The 24,208-nt window shown below is 35.5% G+C and overlaps 1 protein-coding gene and 2 long non-coding RNA genes across 3 annotated transcripts; 1 reads left to right on the top strand and 2 right to left on the bottom strand.

Moving 5' to 3' along the window:
* Window positions 1-1,143: 1,143 nt before the first annotated feature.
* Window positions 1,144-15,930, bottom strand: LOC129939089 (serine/arginine-rich splicing factor 1B). Its single transcript, XM_056046961.1, has 4 exons — window positions 15,553-15,930; window positions 15,005-15,401; window positions 3,378-3,487; window positions 1,144-3,281 (listed from the first exon to the last, which is right to left on the bottom strand). Exons 1-4 carry the CDS (start codon window positions 15,711-15,713, stop codon window positions 3,167-3,169), a joined length of 783 nt encoding a protein of 260 aa, XP_055902936.1. The 5' UTR covers window positions 15,714-15,930; the 3' UTR covers window positions 1,144-3,166.
* Window positions 15,931-17,023: 1,093 nt separating this feature from the next.
* Window positions 17,024-17,611, top strand: LOC129941705 (uncharacterized). Its single transcript, XR_008780913.1, has 2 exons — window positions 17,024-17,147; window positions 17,285-17,611. It is a non-coding gene; the product is annotated as an uncharacterized LOC129941705 (long non-coding RNA).
* On the bottom strand, window positions 17,215-17,854 carry LOC129941706 (uncharacterized). Its single transcript, XR_008780914.1, has 2 exons — window positions 17,545-17,854; window positions 17,215-17,473 (listed from the first exon to the last, which is right to left on the bottom strand). It is a non-coding gene; the product is annotated as an uncharacterized LOC129941706 (long non-coding RNA).
* Window positions 17,855-24,208: the final 6,354 nt, after the last annotated feature.

Below are 24,208 nucleotides of genomic sequence, written 5' to 3'. Positions count from 1 at the left end.
ATAACACCAGTGAACTGGCAACAATTGACACAAAACGTCTCTCTAAATTTATTAAAAGTACAAAATGGTTTGTTTAAATTCATTACTCTCCCATGAGTAACCTCATTAGTGGTATCACAATGGACCCTTGAGGTCTACGTGCGTCAATGACATCTGGACAGCCACTCCAACCTAACCTTTAAAAACCATTCTAGAGGAGCATTTGACTATTCTGGCAATTCTCCGAATTGACTCACCGTGCTTACGCACACTGAAATTCTGAGAAATGCTTATTTTTTTCTCATAACGTTCTTCAATAAAATAAAATTATTTAAGTTATAATTAGTTAAATAATAGAACTTTATTATTTACCTATTTTTTTTTGTTTTTCTGTGAATTCTTTATTGCAAAAATGTCTTGGCTGTTCTTATTTTATTGGCCAAACAGATATAGCACCGTGAACAAATTAATTTCAACTGATCCTTTGTCTTAATCAATAAAAAATACATATAACTAAAGAGAATATAAAGAACATTTATCTTACAACGATTTTTCTTTACTTCTCTAAAATGAAGGCATTGCTTTTTGTTGTTTCATTCAAACGTTGTAACTGTTCTTATTATTTTGGCCATAGCTGTAGGTACTATTGCTGTTGCCATTCGAAGCACGATTTGTCAGAGAGCTAAATATCTCGAGGACAGCAAGGAACTTTTGATCGTTTTTTTAAAACAAAATTCTTTTCCAACAATTTAAAAAATAGAGTAGATTTATTACTTACATCGCTGGATCGTAGTTATGTTTAGCAGCTCCTTTTGAATCACCGTTTTCTCTTTCTGCTTCACGCATCATCTCTGATTAAAAAACAATAAAGTAGCAAAAAGGAATACACAAAAAAAATTAAATAAAGGTTACCTATAGAACTTACAATTTGACTGAAACCAATGTAGGTAAATTGCGATTTTGAACTTTCGACTGAACACACTATTTTTCTTGATTCAATTTCTTCATCTTCAATTTGTACCATATAACTGTGCATGAATTTTTGCAATAGACTAGTTATTTTGTTTATTTATTCTTGATTATTGGACTTTCCTGTTTTCGAAAGTTTATTCCTTGATAAATTTAAAATTCTGAAAAATTATCATTCTGAATAAAACAAATCTATTTATTTTTATTTATTATATTTATTGATTTTATTTAAAAACACTCAACACGACAAAAATATCTATCATCAAGCTTTAGTATTTAAAATGATTCTTTGAAGTTTCTGTTTTTTGTTTATGTTTTCAAACATTGAGCAATTAATGAATGATTACAAAACAAAATTTATTTGTTGAGTATACACATACCTTTTTTTTCTTTCTTACAATCATGCATTAAAAATAATTGATTAATAAATATTCTTATGTATATTCCGCGTTTTTTGTTAATGTTCAAAAAAAAAAAAAGAAAACAAATTAATTCAAAAAAGAAAATAATCATTTTAGAATAATTCAATTAAATAAGAAAATTAAAAAAATAAAGAAACATACCACTGGACTGAGACCACCCACCACCACCACCTACATTTTAGTACACACCACATGCATGCAACTTGGAAAGAGTGAGTGAATATGATCCTGGAAATTATCCCATAATCCATCGTGGAAGTCACTTTCCTCTCCTGTTTTTATACATACATTTTTTTTTATTTGTGAAAATCCAAAGAAGAATCCTCAAAATAAAAGCGAAGGGTTTTTGGATCCAAGAGTATTTATAGAGTATCCTTGATGATATTTGTACGAAGCATACAATACAAACTTTTTTTTAACGAAAGGTGTGCAGTGCATGGTGCGCGCAGATAAGTGTGTTTATTTTTTCGGGAAATTTATCCATAAATATTTGAATTGAAATTTGACTGAGAAGAGTGAAAAATTTTGAAACATTTAAAATCCTCCCGCGGCGTCCTACATAATTACGCAGAGAATATCAGGAGAAGAAATCCAGTGTCGAAACAGAACGATTTCCATTCCAAAAATCCAAAAGTGTGTTTTTTTTTAAAAAAGGTTTGCTTTTTAAATCCTAGTGTCCAGAAGGCAAACAAAGGATTCAAAATGTCTCGAGAAAGATCGAGAGCAGGACGAGAGAGCAGGCATGAGAATAACGGTAAAGCAGCAGAAAATCCGCATGCACGAGATGGAGTGGAGTGGATTGGAGAAATGAAGTGAAGTGTGAAGAATCCTCCTAAGGAGATATTTTGCTCCTTTCCTATTTTTTTTATCCTATTTTATGTTTCCAAAATACAAATCCTTTAGAATATTATTAGATACAAATTTGGCACTCCTGTTTTCACATCCAGGGTGGTTTTCCATTCACATTCAGAGTCCTTCCGGAGATTTTAGAATAATTATTTTGTATATTATTTTTTTCCTATATTTATCCTGAGATCTCTTGAGTCTGTCTTTTTTATTTATTTTATTAATTCTTATTCCGTTATCCTCTTCCATACATGTTAAAATCAAACTATCCAATTCCATACACTTTTTGTGAAAGAAAAAGAAAAATATGTTAATTAAATGTTTCTTTGTTTTTGTTAATAAATAGTTAAAGATGTTTATGACTTTGTTTAGAATTTACAATTATAATTTTATTATTAAAACAAATGAATTATATAAAAATAATATGCAAAAGAATGGGGAGGGGGCACATAAATATTTTGTTAAAAATGTGGCTCATTGTAATTGTTCAATTCCTGCAAATATACGTTAAGTATATAAAAGATGAGCAATTAAAAATACCCATTCTAAGATTTGTTTCTATTCTATTTTGGACTTCGTATTAATATTACTATTTTGTTTTTAAGTTTTATGGGGAAAAATGTACAAACAGATTGATTTAAATGCATGAAGGTAAAATGAAAAGGAGATTTACTTGGACAGAGAAATCTACAATTTTCCACTTAGATTTATTAATAAGATTTTAAATCGCTCGGTTTTTTGTGGTAGGTAAGTTTTTTCTGTTTTTGTTTGATTTGATTTTTTAAGGATTAGAAATACATTTTACAATATCTTAAAGTAAAACGGTGCATGTTTTTTTTTTCTTGTTTTTATCTCTTTTGAATTTTGTCTAATAAAAAATTGTGTTGTTTGTTTTGTTTGTTCATTTTTGATTTCAGATTAGTTAGTGATTTTTTTTAAATAATTAGCTTTTAAAAATTAGATCTGGAGTCTGAACGTGACCTTGAATATGATACACGATGTACTGGGGAATAGGTGGGAGTTCCACGTCGTCTTGGCCTTGGGGAATATGAACGGGAACGAGATCTAGAATTTGTAAAAAAAAAAAAAAAATATTTAAAAAAAGGAATTAATTAAAATACAAATATAAGAATAATTTTTATATGAGAGTATTGTCTTTACCTATCGCGGTAATCACCACCGCCACCACCACCTCCGCCGCCACCACCACCGCCTCCGCGTCCTCTTTCTTCACCGCTGTCTTCTCTAACACGAATGTACGAAACTTCACCCTGTAAAGAAAAGAAAAGCCATTTAAATTGTACACATTTAAAAAAATTCAATTCGAATATTGTAGAAGTAAAAATAAATAAAAAGTGTCTTTTTTTCGATAACTCGAACTTTGATATCTCGAAGTTTTTATAACTCGAACGAAATTGTGTTACAGTAGTCTATATTCCATATACACTGCCAATCACTAGGATGAGGCCACATATTTTTCAACCGATTTTCGGTCCGATACCTGTTGGAATTTGTTTAACCCGGTAAATTTTACTACATGAGAGTAGGTACATATTTTCTTAAAACAAAGTGATACAATTATAGGGTTAATTAGAAAAGACCGTTGGAATTTCCCTACATTAATGAATGAGCTACCTAAAAAGGACATAAAAAAGTGAGTCACTAGGATGAGGCCATTGCGAATATTTCGTTGTAAAAGTTCAGATCGATGTAAAAGACAAATCGATGCTTTCAAGGAAATGGGACTCTCAAGCCGAGAAATAGCAAGGAAGCTGAACAGAAGTAAGACAGTTGTAAACAACTATCTTGCTGATCCTCAAAACTATGGAAAAAACCAAAAAGGACGCACAGTCCAAGCAACAACATCCCGAGAAAAGCGGTTAATTTTACGTATTGCTTCAAATTCTACTCAATCAGCTACTAAAATAAGGTCCAAAAGCGGAGTATCAGCCAGTATTTCGACAGTCCGAAGGATAATAAGAAAAGATGGTACTATACAGAGAAGAAAACTCAAAAAGAAACCTGTTCTAAAGCAAGTACACAAGGAGCTGCGAATGAACTTTGCAACAGAACATGTCTCTTGGAGTAGTCAATGGAAACGCGTCGTCTTTTCGGATGAAAAAAAGTTTAGCCTTGACGGCCCCGATGGTTACAACTTTTATTTCCATGATTTAAGAAAAGAGGGACTAATTTTGGTAAGACATCGCAGCCGCACATCAGGTGTTATGGTGTGGGGAGCTATCACCTACTATGGCAAAATCGAATTGGAGTTTGTTTCTCTAACAATGAACGGAAACAGCTGCAAATACTTGTTGGAAAGCTCATTTCCGAAGATGAAAAATATTTTTGGACCTCTGCCTTGGATTTTCCAACAAGACAATACCCCCATCCACACTTCCAGGGTTGTCAAAAGCTGGATTTTATCAGAAAACGTAGACCTTTTGTCATGGCCACCCTATTCACCGGACTTGAACATAATCGAAAATGTATGGGCATGTATGGGCAAGTTTATGAAGGCGGTAGACAATTTGAAGACAAGAACTCCTTAATTGAAGCTATCCGTGATGCCTGGGACGAGATTTCACTTGACTATTTAAAAAAACTTTATGATTCCATTCCAAACCGTCTAATAGAGGTCATATCGAAAAATGGGGGGCATACTCATTTTTAAATGAGAAAAACTTAATAAATAAATGTTTGAAAACCAAAAACTGTAAACATTTCTTTCATTTTTTTGATATTTTATAAGATTTTTCATGTGGCCTCATCCAAGTGACGCACTGTTTCATACTGTTTTTAAGTAGCTCTTTAATTAATGTAGGGAAATTCCAACTGTTTTTTCTATTTAACCCCTTAATTTTATTACTTTTTTTGAAGAAAATATCTATTCCAGCAGGTATAAAGAACGAAAATCGGTTGAAAAATATGTGGCCTCATCCTAGTTTTGGCAGTGTATATTTTGATAACTCGAACTTGTATAAGTCGAATTTTATGGGGGCATTAACATTTATGAGAAAAAATCAAGAATTCATTTGAAATTTGATTTTCTGATGGGAATCCCCATTGGAAAATAGGATATTAAAATGTACAGGGAAATTGACATTTTCATTCATTATACAGATATGGACATAAAAATATACACAGAGATAGTTGGTAGGAGTAAACCAAATTTAAACAACATGCATCAGAAGTAGTTTTAACCGTTATCCAAAAAAAGTTAGACTTTCTTATGCAAAATAACATTTGTTTTATTTTTGTTTGATTGTTGATTGTTTGGAGATGAACCTTTTCTTAGGTAAGACTGTGTTTTTGGTTAACATTAAAATAGAATCACATTTAACTAATATCAAAAATATTAGTTTTTCACTTAGGAAGTGAATTCAAATTATTTTAATAATATAACAGTCAATTCTAAATAAAACATGGGTCGCGGTAAGCAATGTTCCTTAGAAGAGAAAGCTGTCATTTTAGTTTTACGAAGCATGGGAAAATCTTTGAGGGAAATATCCAGAATAATGAGCAAATCAACCCCAAAAGAAGACTAAAAGATCATTTGCGCTTCAAAACAAGATCCTTACAATTCTTCAAGGGAAATAAAAAATAAACTACAGCTTGCTATAACTTTCAGAACTGTTCGTAGAAGACTTGTTGAAGCTAACTTGTTTAAAAGGATCGTAGGAGTAGTGCCCTTTCTAAAGCCTAGTACGCAGCTGAAGTAAAACGAATTTTTTCGGCGGTCTCGAAGTGCAAAGCAAAATGAAAACGAAAACCACAGCGGAAAAATATTTGTGGAGAGTTCTGTGTGAGGAAGCCTATGCTTCAACTTCCAAATAGCTTCGACCAACGAGGCCAGATTCTTTTTTTCCTCCGAAGAGAAATCAATTTTTTTTCTTCGGCTTATTTTTTGGAAGTTGAAGTTCACTACTTGTTTTCATCACTTCTTGCAAAAAACCAAAAGTCCCGAGCAAACAATTTTGTTCAATAAATAAATTAAAGTCAAACTTTCGCAAGCAATTAATATGCCGGGCAATTAAATTGAGAACTAAAAGAATGGAGAATTGTACTTAGACATCTAGTACAGCTATTCACTAAAATAACACATATCGTCGTTCAGCAGCGTAATGAGAAACGAAAAGCACAGCGAAATTTTTCGTTTATGACGTCATGTCATTTTTGTATGGGAAATTTCGTTTCGCATCAGTAGCGTACTAGGCTTAAGGATATAAAAATAATAACAATGCGGTTTAAAGTCGCTCACGATCATTATGATTGGAGTGAACCAAAATGAGGCAAAAAGTGGAGGAATGTTTTGTGGATTGACGAAACAAAGATAAAGTGATTGTAGAAAATCCGTTAGAAGGTTTCCTTTGAAAGAACTAAATTCCAAATACATCTAGAAAACGGTCATGAATGGTTGCAGCAGTATCATACTTTGGGGTTAATTTTCTTGATATGGCTTTGGACCAATATATTTGATTGAGGGTAAAATGGATCAAAATATGAACGTACCTCTCAAATGTTGCCTACAGCAGGACAACGACCCTAAGCACACATCCAATTTGGGAGATTTAAAATGCGCTGTTGGGAAACATTTAACAAAAAATTTAACCGCAATGTGGAGGATAATTCAACAGGAGTGGTACAATATTTTATATATTTTAATGTTCATATCTGTACATGTGTTGCTACTAGAGTGATGATTGGAAGATACATGGTAGGTAAGGAAATGTTTTTTAGTCATGTGGTAAGCAATCCAATGTAATATTATTTTTCAGTTGCTCCTTTTTTGAAATTTAAATTGAACCATGGCATCTAAACGTGTTCTGAAAACAAACAATTAAGGAGAAATTTCAGCTAGCCAATAAAATAGATTGTGGTTCAAGAAAAAAAGACGTTGCTATGAAATATGGAGTTAATCCGAATACGGTATCCACAATTCTAAAAAATAAGTAACGGACTATAACAGTGTCACGGTAAAAAATTACCGCGACAAGAACCATTCTCTCCGTCATCCAAATACTTGTTCCTCCCTCCTCCATTCCTACAGGTGTTTCCTACAATCTACTGAGAGAGAGAGGGGCAGCCATGGTCCATCAGCCATCGGTTCACTCTCTCAGTACTTTGGAAAGAAACATAATCATTGATGTCGATTTTACATACATAAAGTGGATAAGCTTTCCAGTGACAGACGGGCGGTCTTGTCAAATACTAAGAACGGGTGACAGCCAGTCCCCAAAGAATGAGCATAATTACCACCATAAGTGTCAGACGGATGGTCTGACTCCAGTAAACCAAAATTGGCACGGTCGACACTTGGTCTCGGAATGCCGAAGTTACTCCATGGGAGAATGGCTTCAAGCCCAACTTTTACACCCTCATTATACTTAAATGTAAAAGATGGAACGATAACGTAAGTCCCTATTTCCCCAAATCTGCGCGAAAGTCAAACGAAATAACTTTAAAACGGGTGTAGCGAACTTCTGCCACATTTCTCTTCCCACAATTGTTATTAATCGAAACTTACTAATTTCCATCAAGTTTCCACAATTATATTTGTTTTGCTGGGAAATATCGGCGGGGGAAAAGTGCAAAGTGTGAACAATTAAATTTCTTGAGTTCCAAGGTTTTTCTTTCATTCAAAATTGAATCGGGGATGTTAGGTGGCTGATGGCACCCACTGCATTCCCGCACTCTACAAGTCAGAGTAGAGCGCGGCGAATTCAGGGGTGACTTGCATTAAGCTGGGGAGATTAAAGTGCGAGTAAGAGAAGACTACTGGGTTTGCAACTGCGTTGGCACACTCAAGCAAACAAGCTGAGCGTTGCTGAAAAAAATGACGCGACCGAAACCCAAGTCACTGAGTTGCTGAAAGCACTGGGTTTTTGAAGAAAAAGGGTTCATCCAGGCTTGGAAAAAGCCTGGGAGCTCACTTTTTTGTAAGCTACGAAATCGAATAGATCGAAAGAAAAGTAATTTTGGAAGATAGAAATTTGATTGAAAAAAAAAAATTAATTTGAGGAAGTGTTTTGGAAATTTGAAAAAAAGGAAAATAATTTTGGAGATTTGGTCGAATATACTCTTTGAGATACAGGAGAGGAGAAGAAAAGAAGGAAAATTGGTTAAGGAAAGAAGGGAAATTTGTCAGGAGAAATAAGCTAAGTATAATAGTTTGGTTTATTTGATTAAAAATTATTTCCGTTGAATCACATTATTTCGTTGTCGAGACATTGTTCAAAAAAAAATTATCGTTCGCTTTATTTCCGAAAATTACGGAACTCGTGACCCGCCTTAAATTAAACCGTTAACATTATTTTTTTGGGTTTTAGCCCTACTTAATTGCAAGGTTTCCCAGGCAATTTAGTTAATAATAAATATTTTGAAAATTAATTCCTTCTTTCACCGTCGGTTTCGCTCCGAAGGTTTGCAATTTCCTTAATTATAAAAAAAATTGCTGGCGCCCTATTTCTCAATCTCAGGATAGACACCCCTGTGGTCACCGACATTTTTATATTCTGATCAATTTAATTGACCACCTACGATATCATCTCAAATAGGATATCAATTTATTCGCTGAACCCACCCTAAGCTGAGTGGCCGAAAATATCAGCATCATACGTGCTGAATGTGCTAAATTTTTCTACGACCTTCTTTACGTTCTAGGTTCTAGTCTTCGTCGTGGTTTTGTTCGGGATTGTCGTGGTCGTCGTCGTTGCGTCGCGTGGAAAAATTATAGCAACAACAGCAATCTAATTTGGGGCCTCTGGAATGGCTAGAAAATTTGAGAAACCAGTTTTTGAAAATGTAGAGAAGGCAGTCGTCGACTGGTTTACAGTTGCTAGGCATAGAACATGCCCATATCTGGAGGAATAATAAAAGAAAAGGCTCTCGAATTTGCAAGACAATTATGCAAATCTGATGAAAAGAGATTGTTTTTCAAATGCTTACCCGACAACACTTTAACATTTAAAAATGTCATAGGGGCAAACACAGCAAACAGCGGATTACTTTAATGTTGGCTGCAAACATCGATGGATATGAAAAACTTAAAATCCTTTAAATAAGTAAAAGTAACAAGCCTCATTGTTTTCGCAGTGTTAAAAGTGGATGACTGGACAACTTTTTGAAGAATGGGTTGTTAAGTTAGATAAACAATTTTCACATAAAGGGAGAAAAGTTTTACTTTTTATTGATAACTTACCCAGCGTATCCCAAAGACCTTAAACAAAATTGAAGTCAATTGACCTAGCATTTTTTCCGCCAAACATGACTTCAAAACTGCAACCACTTGACCAGGGAGTGATTCAATATTTAAAATGTCATTATCGCCACTTAAAAGAAACTATGTAGCATATGGATGAAGGAAAAAAACACGATGTCACATTACTTGAGTGCATAAATACAGTTGAAAAAACTTGGGACATTGACGTCAAAAGTCAGACTATAGCTAATTGCCTAAAAAAAGCTGGTTTTGGCCAATTGTTCATATAGGACGAAGAGGATGAAATTACTCTTATTTTTCTCAATAATATTGATGAAGATCGAGCTTTGATGGAAGCTGAATAGATTAGGCAGAGTGATATAGCAACGAACATAAATCTAGATGACTGTATGGAGGTAGATAACGATATTTGTACGTCGGCCTTTCCTACAGACGAGGATATTTTTGAGCAGTGTAGCTTTAAATCGATATTGAAAGTCATGACGAGATTTTGGTTGAAGAGGAACTGATTCAGCAGCCTTCAAAGCGTATTTTATGGCAGATGCATTGGATAATTAATTTTAGTTTGTATTTGGAAACGTCTGAAGATACAACAGCCGAAATTTCCAAAAAAAAAAAACCACTTGCAGACAGAAATTACCGAATACATGAAATAAGTTTTTGGTTGGTGTCTCTTATGTACACTATTGTGCAAAACATTTGCAATTTTTTTGTTTGTTACTTATAATTTCTGATCCACTGTATATAACAGTAATTTTTCATATTTGTCTTAGAAAATGAAGTTACTCATTAATTTAAGACAAAGAAATCGATAATATTACCCGTAAGGGAACCAAACCATCATGAAAGAACTGAGAAGACACATATGCATCTGTGCAAAACAAATGCAAGTTTTTTTACAGTACCTCATTCCTGATTTGTCCTTTAGTCAATTACATTCTTTTGACATTGATTTTTAAGCTGCATAATTTAAAAGTGTTCTTTTTATATATTTTTTGTGGAAAAAAAATATTTTTAAATATGGGTGGAAATAAATATGATAAACATACTAAAAAATAATTATCGAAGCATTCAAGAGCGGGATAAGGCAAAGGGAAATAGGAAAGTGGTTAAAAATCCATGAGTCGACCGTTTCAATTTCAAGGGATCGAAATAATTTGTCCCCAGAAACAAGACACTCTGGTGGTCGAACACGGAAAACGGACCATCGCATGGGCCAAAAAATACCGAATCTGATTCGGGGGATCAATTGTGAAGGAGCTCAATTTAACGGTGGATTCAAGCACTGTGCGTAGACGTTCGAAAGAGGTAAATTTAAGAGCATATGGAGCAGTGAAGAAGTCAATGTTGACCATACAACATCGTCAAAGAATGAAAATCAAATTTGTTTGGTTAAAGAGGGTTTTAGAGTGATTGCTTATGCAAATAATTTTGATAGTTACCAGTTTGGTTAAGCATTTTATAACCATAACAGGGTCTAATTTTAGACAAAAAAAACTAGATTGGAAACGTAATATACAAAAAAAAGTCAAGAAAGAATTCCAAAGCACCAGACATAAACTTCCAGATTTCTATACACCCAGAAGTTTCTGGGAGAATAGGGCATTCCTGGAAGACGAGACCATCGTAGACCAAAATTATTCTCATTCCGCCTTCCCCATCATTGTAGCGTGTTTCAGGCGAATTTAGACATTATTTTAGCATTAAATTGAGTATTTGGTTGCGGCTCGAAAACCCAAACATTATTTTGATAATGAATTTGAAAACACGATAATGAAATGGCAAACCAAACTAGGCGTAAATCGAGGAACAGCTTTCAACTATGATGAAAAACTGTGATATTTATTATGGTGACTGCTACCAAGAAAAATTGGAGCCAAACTAAGGCAAGAAGTTTTGAGCTATAGGTGTATCAACGAGCGTCTAATGACCATCCGCATCAAGGCTAAATTCGGAAACATTAGCCTAAAATTAGCACACGCCCCTACAGAACAGAAGGATGACAACACCAAGGATATGTTTTTCGAGCTCTTAGACAAAACATATAAGCAGTATCCAAGCTACGATATTAAAATTGTCCTAGGCGATTTTAATGCCAAGCAAAGAAGGGAAGACATCTTTGGTGAAATAATCGGGAGAAAAACAGCCTGCACGACAACACTTCCGACAACGGATTCAGGCTCATCGATTTTGCTGCGGGGCGAAACGTCATGGTAGCCAATGCGCTTTTTCCACACCTCAACATCCACAAAGGAACTTGGAGTTCTCCAGATCAATCTACCGTCAACCAGATTGACCATATGGCGATGGACGCTAGACACTCTTCCAGCATCATGGATATCCGAACTTACCGAGGAGCTAACATCGACTCGGACCAATAACTCGTTGAAGCCAAGGTAGCACTTCGGGTTTCCATCAGACTCAAGGCAAAACAGTGAGATGCTGGGAGAAGGTACAACGTCGAACAGCTACAAACGCAAGAGATCGCCAAATCCTTATCCCCCCGAGTTACAAGTAACCTCTCGCGACGTTCCCAGCCGCCAACAAAATATATCGAAAACCAGTGGCAACATTGCCAAGATGCAATCAGAGAAGCCGCTTTTGATGTGCTGGGTTTCAAGCAACCACCACGAAGGAACCCTTGGTTTGATGAGTAATGTCGGCAGGCAAATGAAACCAAACAACAGGCAAGCAAAGCGGTACTGCATAGAAGGACAAGAGCTGCTCATGAGCTCTATGAGCAGAAGAGGAGAGAGAAACACCGACTTCGAAGAAGGAAAAAGAGAGGACATGAGAAGCATGCTGTCGAATATGTTGAGAGGTTCAAAAGCAGAAATGAAGTTCGAAAGTTTTATGAACAGGTGAAACGAAATTCACAGGTACATACACCTAGAACCGAAGGCTGCAAGGACGAAAGTGGAAACATTATAGTGGAACAGCAGTAAATGCCGAGGATATGGTAGGGTCACTTGTGCACACTATCTAACGGCGACGACGAACTGAATTCCGCTGTCAGGCAGGATAATCCATTCAACATAGACGACGAAACCCAACAATCCCGCTCTCCCGATTTAGACGAAGTAAAGATTGCCGTATCTAAGCTGAAGTCTAATAAAGCCGTTGGAGCGGATGGCTTGAATGCCTAGCTCTTTAAAGCAGCTAAAGATAAGTTGGTTAGGAGCCTGCACCAACTTATATGTAAGATATGGTCGAAAGAAAGCACGCCCGATTAATGGAAACTCAGTATAGTTTGCCCGATTCTGAAAAAAGGAGACCCTATAAACTGCACCAACTATAGAGGAATCAGTCTACTTAACATCGCCTATAAAATCTTCTCTGCCGTAATATGTGAACGTCTTAAGCCCATTGTCAACAACCTGATAGGTCCTTATCAGTGTGGCTTTAGACCAGGAAAGTCCACAGTTGATCAAATATTCACATTACGGCAAATCCTCTAAAAAACCCAAGAACACCAAATCAACACCCACCATCTTTTCATCGATTTTAAGGCCGCATATGACAGCATCTACACGATGCTCCATAAAGGTTGGAAACAACTTAACAGAACCTTTCGATGTCAAAAAAGGTTTAAGACAAGGTGATGCGCTGTCATGTGATTTTTTTAACATCGTGCTTGAAAGAATAGTTCAGAGCTCACACGTCAACACTAGAGGCAGTATCTTTCAAAAGTCTGTCCAAATACTGTCATATGCTGATGACATTGACATAATCGGAAGAACTCAGCGTGATGTCAATGGGGTTTTTGTGAGTATTGAGGCAGAGGAGGCAAAAACGTGTTTGAAGGTTAATGAGGGCAAAATAAAGTACATGCTGTCGTCAAGAGAGGATCTACAACACCTACGTCAAAACGTCACCATCGACAGACGTAACTTTGAGGGAGTCAAGGATTTCGTCTACCTAGGCTCCGATGTAAACGCAGAAAACAACACCAGCGCTGAGTTCAAGCGCAGAATAAAACTAAGCAACTGAGTAGCAATGACCTCTCTCGATCCCCGTCCGGCTATACGGTACAAAAGCATGGACCATAGCAAAAGCGGATGAAAACAGCTTGGGTCGTTTCGATGAAATTTCTTCGCGTGATCTACGATCCCTTATGCATAGAAGGTGTGTGCAGGAGAAAATAGAACCACGAGCTGAACAGCGATGTAGACTTAGCCAGAAGGAGAAAATAGAACCACGAGCTGAACAGCGATGTAGACTTAGCCAGAAGGATAAAAGACCAATGCCTGAGATGGCTGGGTACACGTAGGGCACATGAAAACCAATTATCCAGCCTTGAAATTCTTCGAATGGCTCACAGAAGTGAAAAGTGAACTCACCCAACTTGGAGTGCACAACTGGAGACATCTAATCTTAAGGACCGAGCTAGATGGAGAAGTTTGTTGGGTGAGGCCGTAGTGCACATACGACTTTAGCGCTACTTTAAGTAAGTTCCAAAAATAATCAAAGCTTAGCAGGTTTATATCAAATATCAAGCCAATATAAAAATCAACAAAAAGACTAAAAGCTATTTATGTTCTAAAATGGTTTCTTGCAAAGAGCCCCAATTTTTAAAAACTTTTATAAGCAATGTCATCAATAACACGTCAAATATTCGCTTCCAAGGCGTCAATCGTCTGGGGTCATTTGCACAGACAAGTGACTTTCCACACATAGACAGAAATTATTTCAGTGTTGTTAAAACGCACGATGGGGGCACAGGGCACACTACGCATGATAACGCGCTTACCAAATGTTTTCATCATTAAATTGAGTATTTCGTAGCATTGAAAACGCGGTTAATGAGTAAATTTATTAATAATAAAATGGCAAACCAAACTAGGCATAAACCGAGTAACAGGTGTGAAACATAAAAAGTCTGGAGAAAAAGTTACATCCGTTACATGCATAAACAATTTTTCAATTTCAAACATCCATGTAACATGAAAACAAGCCTTTTAATATTGTAACTTTAATTTTACATACAATACATATTTAAATAACCTATATTATCGGTTTTTAAGGCTATTGGACTAAAATTTGAGCCTAGAACCATGATAAATGTTAAATATGCAAAACACAGAATGAATTAGCATAGCTGAGTTCATCAAAATTTAATTGGGCCCTCATCATTTTTTGGGATGATGGAAACTTACTGTGTACAACACTTGTAGGTACTTCATTTTTAAACATTATTATTACATTTGAACGTAATCGGATTAAGAAGTACGCAGTATTGTAAAACTACAACTCTGTTCAATCCATAATTAACTTAAGTTATTTGTGTGTAATAGATACCTACATACACCCAACTTACTATGAAAACAATTTTATATCAATATTTATGTCATATATGAACTTAATTCAGATAAATATGGCAGTAGAAAGTTGACACATAATAAAATATAATATCTATACACCCAAGAATCGACTCAAACGTTGGCATTTCGAAAATGTCTTACTTCGAGGCTATAAAATGATAACAAATATGGAACTGACGTGTGGGTAAAATACCCATAAAATATTTGCCATAAAACTTGTTTTTTTTTTTGTCACTGACAGAACTTACCTCATGAGATCGGAACCTTGAATCATCAAGCTTCTTTATGGCGTATTTCATGTCCTCATGACGAAGAAATTCGACAACCCCTGTGCCATCTTTGTATGTATCGGCAAAACAAACGTCTCCAGCTTCTCGCATATGGTCCTTAAGATCTTGCCACGATCCACTTGGAGGCAATCCAGTGACCATTACGCGGAATTGTGATCGCTTAGTTGGTGGGCCTCGACCTCCGCCACCACCACTACCACCACCGCCTCCACGGCCTCCTTCACCACGACTACGGTCGCCTCCACGACCACCTCCGCGGTAACTACCAGGTCCTCCGCCCCTTGGGAATTCCACTCGCAAACGATATCCATCATAGTCATATCCATCTCGGGCTTTAACTGCATCTTCTGCGTCTCTGTGAAAAAAAAAAAACAACAAAAAACAATTAAGTTTCATTTTCTATTTTCTCTCTGTATATAAATTATATATGTAAATACATCATCAATATGGAATCATAGCAAAAAGAAAATAAAAATTGAACACAAAAATAAAAATATAAAAATTACCTAGCATCTTCAAATTCTACAAATGCAAATGGCGGACCACGCCGGTTTTTCAAGTCGACGAATGTTACTTTTCCAAATTTATGGAAAAGATCTTGGATATCCTTGGTCCTGATGTCTGGAGGCAAATTGCCAACATAAATCCGACATTCGTTTCTCGACATTTTCTCAATTTTGGAAAATTTTAACAAAAACTTATTTTATTGACTCAAAAAATCTATACAAAATTTTAACAAAGCAAAAGCACAGCACTTGAAGGACTTGGCTTTTATTTTTGTTCTTGTCTTTGAAATGTTTTAATCTACTTTTCGATGTACAATGAGGCGAGATGACAAAACACACCCTTTCAATAGAAGAACTAGATTTTCAATGCGGCAAGTAAAAGCGAGTGCGAGCGAAATCGACTGAGCATTGAAAATGGAAGAACGTATACGATTTATGATTTTGAGAAAATAAAACTCACAAGAATGGGACAGATATATGATGTTTACGCTACATTCAATTTGATAAAAAGAGATAACACATGTGTAAGTTCAATTAACAAAGGTTTGTTTGATTTGTAATTAAGAAACGTGTTCCGATGGAAGGTATTTAATAGGCTTTTCACACCAAACCCAAAACCCGGTTTTCGGCAAAAAGTTTTCGAAAACACGAAAATCGTTCACACCGAACATTTACACGTTTTCATTTGACGTTTAAATTTTAAATGAATTCTGAAAAATTGAAATTATTTTTAATACATAAAAAGAAAGATGAACAAAATATGAAGATTTGGACAAAGGTAAGCTTGTTAAAAAATTCAATTAATAGGAAGCTATGTATATATTTAAATATTTGATGCAGGTACGCACCAGCACTTTTTGGAAACATGAAATGTTAGAAAACGATGATGAGTATTTCAAACAACATTTCAGGATGTGCCCCAGAACTTTCAATATACTCTGCAATGAACTAAAGGATCTGGAAATGCAAGATACAAACTTTAGGAAGTGTATACCATTACAAAAAAGAATACCCATTGCAATATAAACACTGGGATCATCCGCTGAATACAGGACAGTTTCAGCTATCTTTGGGGTAGGAATATCCACAGTATGCATTATTGTGACAACATTTTGTCAGGAAGTTTGGCGTGTTCTTTTCTTTGATGAAACCATTTCCTTTCAGTACCACAGCTTCCGAAGAAGAAAAGAACTTCAACTAAGCACTTTCGAAATGTCGAAGAGTTGTTGAAAACTGTTTCGGACACCTTAAATCAAGATTTGGGACAATCGGAAAGGGACTTGATAAAATCAACATCCAATGCTTGCAAAATGCAAACAGTAATTCGCATAGAGAGCAACCGAAACAATCAACACAGGTAGATGATGCAAGAAATACACCTTCCATTATCCGAAATGACATCAAAATGCAATTAGGTAAGATCACAAAATACCTGTACAACAAATGAACACATACTGCACATACTTATGTATATACACATTACATATCTACAATACGCAACATATCGACGAACGCAACGTCGCGACGCATGGTGAAGTGGTGCTTTTGTATAGCTCACACTCCACCGTCTTCTCCCATCGCGCAAAATACTTCTTGTATGTACATACATACATATGTACATATAACATTTTCAATATACTAAAAAAACACTAAACAAACATTTATTTTAAAAACTTTATTTTTGGAACAATTTTAAAAAATTAGAGTTAAAGTTTTTTTCTTTTCTTTGCAGCCCGGAGCCTTGACGGAGTAGCCCGCGATGAACTAGATGCAGACTCGGCCGACGGAGTTTCTACATCTTCTTCGTACTGGGATGAGGTTGCCCCGCAGCTCAGACTCCTTTTCAGCCCAGAGTTCGAGCAGGTACTCCTCATCCTGGCTCCCCCACAGTTTCCTTTTTTTATTTTTTTTCTTCCATATTCTGTAAATAAAAAAACAAAAAGCAATAATTCTTATTTCGTAAAGATAAATTGTATAAATAATATTACTTACCACGGCCAAATTGTTTTGATTGTTTGAATATATGTATAATTGTTTTGAACAAAATTTCAAAATAAAATATTTGTTTTGACAGCAGCCTGTTTTGTTTACATTTATTTGATCGCTGAATGTTCCGAAAGGTTTGTTTGTTTTGTTCAACTTTGAATTCCAACTAGTTTTCGAGAGGTTTTATATAAAACATGTTGTTTACGAAACCTTGTCGTTTACAAAAATGTATGGGAAAACTTGAGTTTTCGATGTAGGTTTTCGGCGAAAACCGATAATTTCTCGAAAACCGGGTTTTGGGGTTGGTGTGAAAAGCCTATAATTCTGCGTTCAATCTTAAGGGGTGGTTGTGCACGGAACACGATTGTAATTATTAAGCATTATTCACATGAGCACGACCAACGAATGAACGAATATTCGTCGATTTTGACATTTCTTTCACATGAGAGTTTTTAATTCGTCGCGAATAAAGTTTGACTTTGACTACCGAAACCAAAACAATAATGATTTTTTTAGGTTAAGTACGCGCGATTGTTTTATTCGTTGCGAGTGTGGATAATGTGGAACGCGAATAAAGTTTGGCAGTTTGTATCGGCTTCAATTTTTTTCCGCGACGAATATATTTGTTTTCTTAAATTTATTATTATATGATATTAAGAAGTAAAAGTATGCATCATAACTCAAATAGAAACTATATTGCTATCGTTTTGTTAAGAATTTGTGTGGAAATATGTTTTCAAACGTATATAAACTCACATTTTGTAATTCACGTTCCTCTTCATAATAGTACTATTCAAATAAATGTATATACAAAGTAGTAGCCAACTTCACGTTGATGTCATTTATTCCTTAACGCTACTAAACCTTCTGTGGGTTCAGCGGGATTATGGAGAAAGTTGTGAACTTGATTTTTGTATTTGGTTTATTTTGTCAGACCTTATAATAATGCATGCGCTTGTACAAAAAAAAGCTATTTAAAGCAAGGAGACACCAGATGGCGTTTGAACGTTAATTATAACTTTTTCCGCCAAACTTAACAAAAGGCATAAGAGGTGGAATCACGTTTTAGGTGGATTTTGTAAGAGGTGTGTTTTGTATCAGTAAACTAATAACCTTACATGATATTTATTTGTATTAATAATAACGTATAGTTATAAAATTTACCAAAAAATTGTTAAACACTGTTTCTAGGCACTTATACCAAGCGCCGTACACTTAAGTTAGTTCCGAAAGTGAAAATTTCCAAAAACGAAAATTTTGTGCCTTAACTCTAAAGCAGAATGAAATTTGCTGCAATAATTGTGGTGGCATCCAAATTCAGCCTAGGGTCATTTAAAAATCAGTTGAGTGATGAGTGTATACTATGAAGGTTGGAGTTTTTGGTACGCGGTTTTAAAAGGCGAATTAGATAATAAATAATCCTGGAAAAAGATACGGAGTTTTGTGAATTTCGTAGATACGAGACACGACCGAGAAAAAAACCCGAAACATTCACGAATTGTAAGGTAATTTGAGAAGAAATTTAAACTTAAATTACCAAATTTCGTATATAAAAAACAAAAATAAAACGCTATTTTAAAACACTCAAGAGAGTGAAAAAGGGGTTTTTCTTATATTTATTTAACAAACCAATTATAATTTAATATATAAATCACATAAATTCATCCCGTCAAAAAAACCACCATTATGAACGTCAAAACAATCAGCTGTGAGCTCCCACTTCCAACCGATTGCTAATAAAGGCCACCTAGAGGCAAGTACGTGCATCTCAAACTCAACCAGGGTCGACATCGAAAAGCAAAAAGTACTAAATAATATTGTTAAAGTAAAATGGCAATTACTTTAGAGGACTTGAAAGCACTATTAAGGGAGCAAAAAGAGGAAATCTTTCAGAATATAAACGAAGCTACCAATAAGGACATCAAAAACACCGATGAGAAAGTAGAGATTATTTATGAAAAGGTTGAGAAGGTTGAAAAAACGGTGGAAATGCAGGAAACTGTTATACAAAAACAAGAAGCTACATATATGCTTGAACCAAGAAAAAAGAATTACTCAGCTAGAAATAAGTTTGAGGAAAAATAATGTGATTGTGTTTAAGGTAGAAGAAACGGAAAAAAATGAGGAAGAACTCAAAAATTTAGTTATTAAAATCTTAAATAATAGTAATGAAGATTTTAAATTAATTTCAAACGATATTGAAAATTGCTTGCGTTTAGGGAAATCCTACGAAGAGAAGAATAGACCAATACGTGTAACGTTTAAGAGCTTTTGGAATTAAAAAAACAGGGCAAAAGAGCATATTGTAAGCTATAGATGAATTAGTAGTAGAAGGGAAAGCTTGGAAAGAAAACGCAGAAAAAGAAGTCCCTCTGGAGAGACCTCCCCACCGCCAAAAATAATAGTTAAAAACAACAATGACAGCAATATAAAAAAAAAGAATTGCAAGCGGTGAAAATTGGAAATATGGCGAACGTAAGCTAGAAGTAGTAAAAAAATATACCTATCTCGGATTGGAATTATCGTTCAATTTAAAAATGGAAAACCACCTAAAATATAAAGTAGATAAGGCGAAATCAGCAATATACCAGAATTGGAAAAAACATTTTCAGTAACAATTTAATAACTATCAGCACCAAATATAGTGTATTTAATGCTACAGCCAAATCTAATATGTTTTATGGTGCACAAGTTTGGGCGATAGAACGACAGGAGGTAACTGAAAGCTTGCTGCGGTTCTTTCTAAGGAAAATCTTTTACCTTCCATTAAACACACCAAAATATATGTATCACCTGGAGTCGGGGTTGCCATGCAACAATGTTTATTTCTGCTCTTAAACTTCATGCAGATTATTTATTAAGGGTGATTAATATGGAAGAATCAAGACTTCCAAAGATGATTCTTAAGTATGCATTGAAAAAGAAAACTCTCTTCGTCAAACATTGGGTTAAACTTGCCGGAAACTGTTTAATGACGACTAACTTGTCAGAAGCTAACTCAAACCAGTGGAAAAAGATCTTTTATGAAATAATCTAACTGACTGATGGAATTGAAAGATATGCCTCTATCGAAAAAGCTCGAATTTCAACAGACAGAAAGTATTATTCATTAATCAATTACAATCTTAATGAAAATAACTACTTTAAAAGCTGTTCCTCGTGCTACAACATTATGGACCATCTTCAAAATTAGAGGTGAACTCATCAAATTAAACTTTACTCCACATCGAACCGCTGGGAACTGTAGTTTATGTAATCTGCAAGAGAGGGAGTTTGTCCCGTGCTTAAAGAAATAAGGCGTCACTACTTTGGTAAAAATGTTCTACTCATCGAGGATTTAAAGAGTTATCTAAATGGTTTCGACTGGCAGCTTCTATTCAACTATTATAGTATGGCCTATGCTTATAGAACAAGGATAATCACCGAAAGATTTTAATTAGCTATGCAATAATGTATGTTTTAGCATTAATTACAATTTTTATTTTTGTTTTAACAAAACTAAAAGTTATTCCGTTTTAACTAAACTAAAACCACAAAATCACACCGAATATTTACACGTTTTCATTTGACATTTAAATTTATTTAACACCGACAACTTAATTTTGTTTTGATGAAAAAATTTGTGAGTAAAAAGTTTTGTTCTTTCAAAATATTTGTGAAAATAAAATTAACTCTTACCAATTCAAATTGATTTTAACGTAGCACTAGCTCGTCTCGAAGAAGAGTTTCAACTGATGTTCTGGGGACGGGTGGCGGACGTGGGCTGACGACATGAACCAACAAGAACTACAATCTCGCTTGGCTGCAGTTATCCTATTTTTTTACTTCAACCGATCCGAACAATTCACTAAGGAGAAGCTAAGTGTCTAGAAAATCCCTACTAATGTTATAAATGCGAATTTAAGTTTGTTTGTTCCGCTTTCACGCAAAAACTACTAAACCGATCATCATGAAACTTTGCACATACACTCTAGAAGGTATTAGAAGTAACATAGAATACTTTTTATTAAAAAAAAGTTTAAAAAATTTACGAAAAATAAGAAAATTGTTTGTCAAATTTAGCTACTTCAACGCCATCTACCATCATAGTAATGAAGTTTCTATGATGCTTTGCAGTACCCATTAATTTTCAGTAAAGGAGAATCTGTATATCATTTTAATATTCCAGTCATTAATCCAACAACGGGACAACCAAATCCAAATAAAAAACGTTTCCTGCATGTACTTTTATGCGTATTACATGATGCTTCGAGAGCATGACTTCAACCTTCTTCTGCGTACAAGTCAACTTTTTCATCAATTCTTGGTAGATATGTATATTAAAGTAGAGAGCGAACGTCTTCGTTACATTTCTCTTAACTAGAGAAAATTACGAGCTGAAAATTACATACATTTACAAGATGCGATTAGCGCAGACAATAATATCAGACCTAACGACATTGGCAAAATGGTTATTTTGCCGTCCACTTTTGTGAACAGCCCCCGTTATCTCCATGAGTACACGCAAGACGCATTTTCTTATCTACGAACTCACTATAGGCCTGATCTCTTCGTAACTTTTATCTGTAATCCTTCGTGGCAGGATATAACTCAAGAGCTTATGTCTGGGCGAAAGGCCACTGATGAACATGACATAGTTGCACGCGTATTTCGATTAAAGGTCCAAAAGTTATTGAACGTTGTAACAAAAGGAAAAATATTTGGAGACGTGCAGTGCCATATGTACTCTATTGATTGGCAGAAACGAGGTCTACCATATGAGCACATATTAATTTGGCTAAAGCAGAAGCTACTTCCTAATCAAATTGACAGCATAATTTGTGCTAGAATTCCAGATCCAGAAGAAGATAAAAATCTGTATGACACGGTTATTAACAATATGATACACGATCCCTGTGGAGGCGCAATCCAGCGTCACCTTGCAAAATTTCCCTATCCCCCGATTTTGTGTTAATTATTCAACGCCCACATTAATGTTGAAGCTTGCAATTCTGTGCGTGCAATAAAATGTATTTGCAAGTATATCAATAAAGGAAGCGATCACGTGATCTTCAATCTGCGTAATGAAGGTACTGTACAGGCCCTCAACGAAATACAAACTAATCAAGCAGGAAGATATGTCTGTAGCAATGAAGCAGCATGACGAATTCTTGGCTTTCCATTACATGAATATCCCACTGTTACACATCTTGCAGTACACTTAGAAAACGTCTTTTTGAAGAAAATACCTTTCAAGACATGATTTTATCTCCTCCTAAGACCACGCTGACTGCCTTTTTTCACCTTTGTCAGAATGATACTTTTGCAAAGACATTATTGTACTCTGAGGTTCCCCGTTATTATAGGTACATGGAACAGTTCAAAAAAAGAATGGCGTCGTCGTATTCATGGTACACCTGTTCGAAACCAACCTGGGGTTAAAGCATCGGATGCCCTTGGTCGTGCCTATACCGTACATGTTACGAATTTTGAATGCTTAGGTCTGCGCATGTTGCTGCATCATGTTAGAGGTCCAATTAGCTTCACAAAACTAAAAATTGTCAATGGTCAGGAATGTCAAACCTACCGAGAAGCACGTGAAGCTCAGCGACTGTTAGAAAATGACAATCATTGGGATGAAACTATGGAGGAAGCTGTACAATGCCGATCGCCAGATAATTCAGGGAACTTTACGCTACGCGTTTATCTTCTTACGGTCTTTCTAACCCTCAAACTCTTTGGAATAAGTACAAAGAATACATGGCGGAAGATATTTTACATCAACTGCAGCAAGTTCAATGAACATGTCTACAATAAAACACTAATTTTAATCGAAAACAAGGTTTTGGAATGTCCAGCCCTCGACGAGACAATGCGGATGATTTTGACAATGAAATTGCACGAGATCTAGATTATGATTTCATAGCACTGCAACATCAAGTGGCAGAATTAGTCCCTCAGTTACTTCCAGAGCCAAATCATGTTTTCTATCAAATTTTACGTAAAATAGACTCCGGCAGTGGTGGACTCTTCTTTCTGGACGCACCAGGAGGAACTGGAAAAATGTTTTTGCCAAAAAATATCAGTTGCTGTAGCTTCGTCAGGTATTGCTGCGACACTATTAAAGGGCGGTCGTACGGCACATTCCGTTTTAAAATTACCATTGAATTTGGCACAGGAAGATTCGCCCCTCTGTAATTTTGGTAAAAATAGTTCACGAGGTAGGATGCTGCGAGAATGCAATCTTTTAGTGTGCGATGAAAGTACAATGTCTCACAAGAAGGCTATAGAAGCTTTAAACCGGACCCTCCAGGACCTGCGAGATAGTGCAGATATAATGGGAGGCATGGTAGTTTTATTGGTGATTTCCGTCAAACTCTCCCAGTGATTCAAAGGGGGACACCAGCAGATGAAATTCAAGCGCGCATTAAATTATCAAGCTTATGGCCGACAGTTGAAAAACTACGCCTGAAAACGAATATGAGAGTGCATCTTCATAATGACGTGGATTCAGGACTTTACGCAGAAATGTTGTTGAAAATTGGTGATGGTTGTTTAGACGTTGACGCTGAAGGCTACATATCACTGTCAAGAGAATTTTGTAATTTAGTAGAAAGTGATGTGGATCTCATTGCTAATGCTTTTCCCGGAATTGCAACAAAATTTGTGTAGTGATCAGTGGTTGTGTGCT

The sequence above is a fragment of the Eupeodes corollae genome, chromosome 1 (assembly GCF_945859685.1).
Source record: "Eupeodes corollae chromosome 1, idEupCoro1.1, whole genome shotgun sequence".
Classification (NCBI taxonomy): domain Eukaryota; kingdom Metazoa; phylum Arthropoda; class Insecta; order Diptera; family Syrphidae; genus Eupeodes; species Eupeodes corollae.
The sequence above is the reverse complement of the archived record's forward strand: the minus strand, read 5'-3'. Positions and strand labels throughout refer to the sequence as shown.

Coding starts and splice junctions, on each gene's coding strand:
- LOC129939089 (XM_056046961.1), bottom strand. CDS start 15,713: ATGTCGAGAAACGAATGTCGGATTTATGTTGGCAATTTGCCTCCAGAC. Junction 15,402..15,552: donor GTAGAATTTGAAGATGCTAG/GTAATTTTTATA, acceptor TTTTTTTCACAG/AGACGCAGAAGATGCAGTTA. Junction 3,282..3,377: donor GGTGGTGATTACCGCGATAG/GTAAAGACAATA, acceptor TACAAATTCTAG/ATCTCGTTCCCGTTCATATT.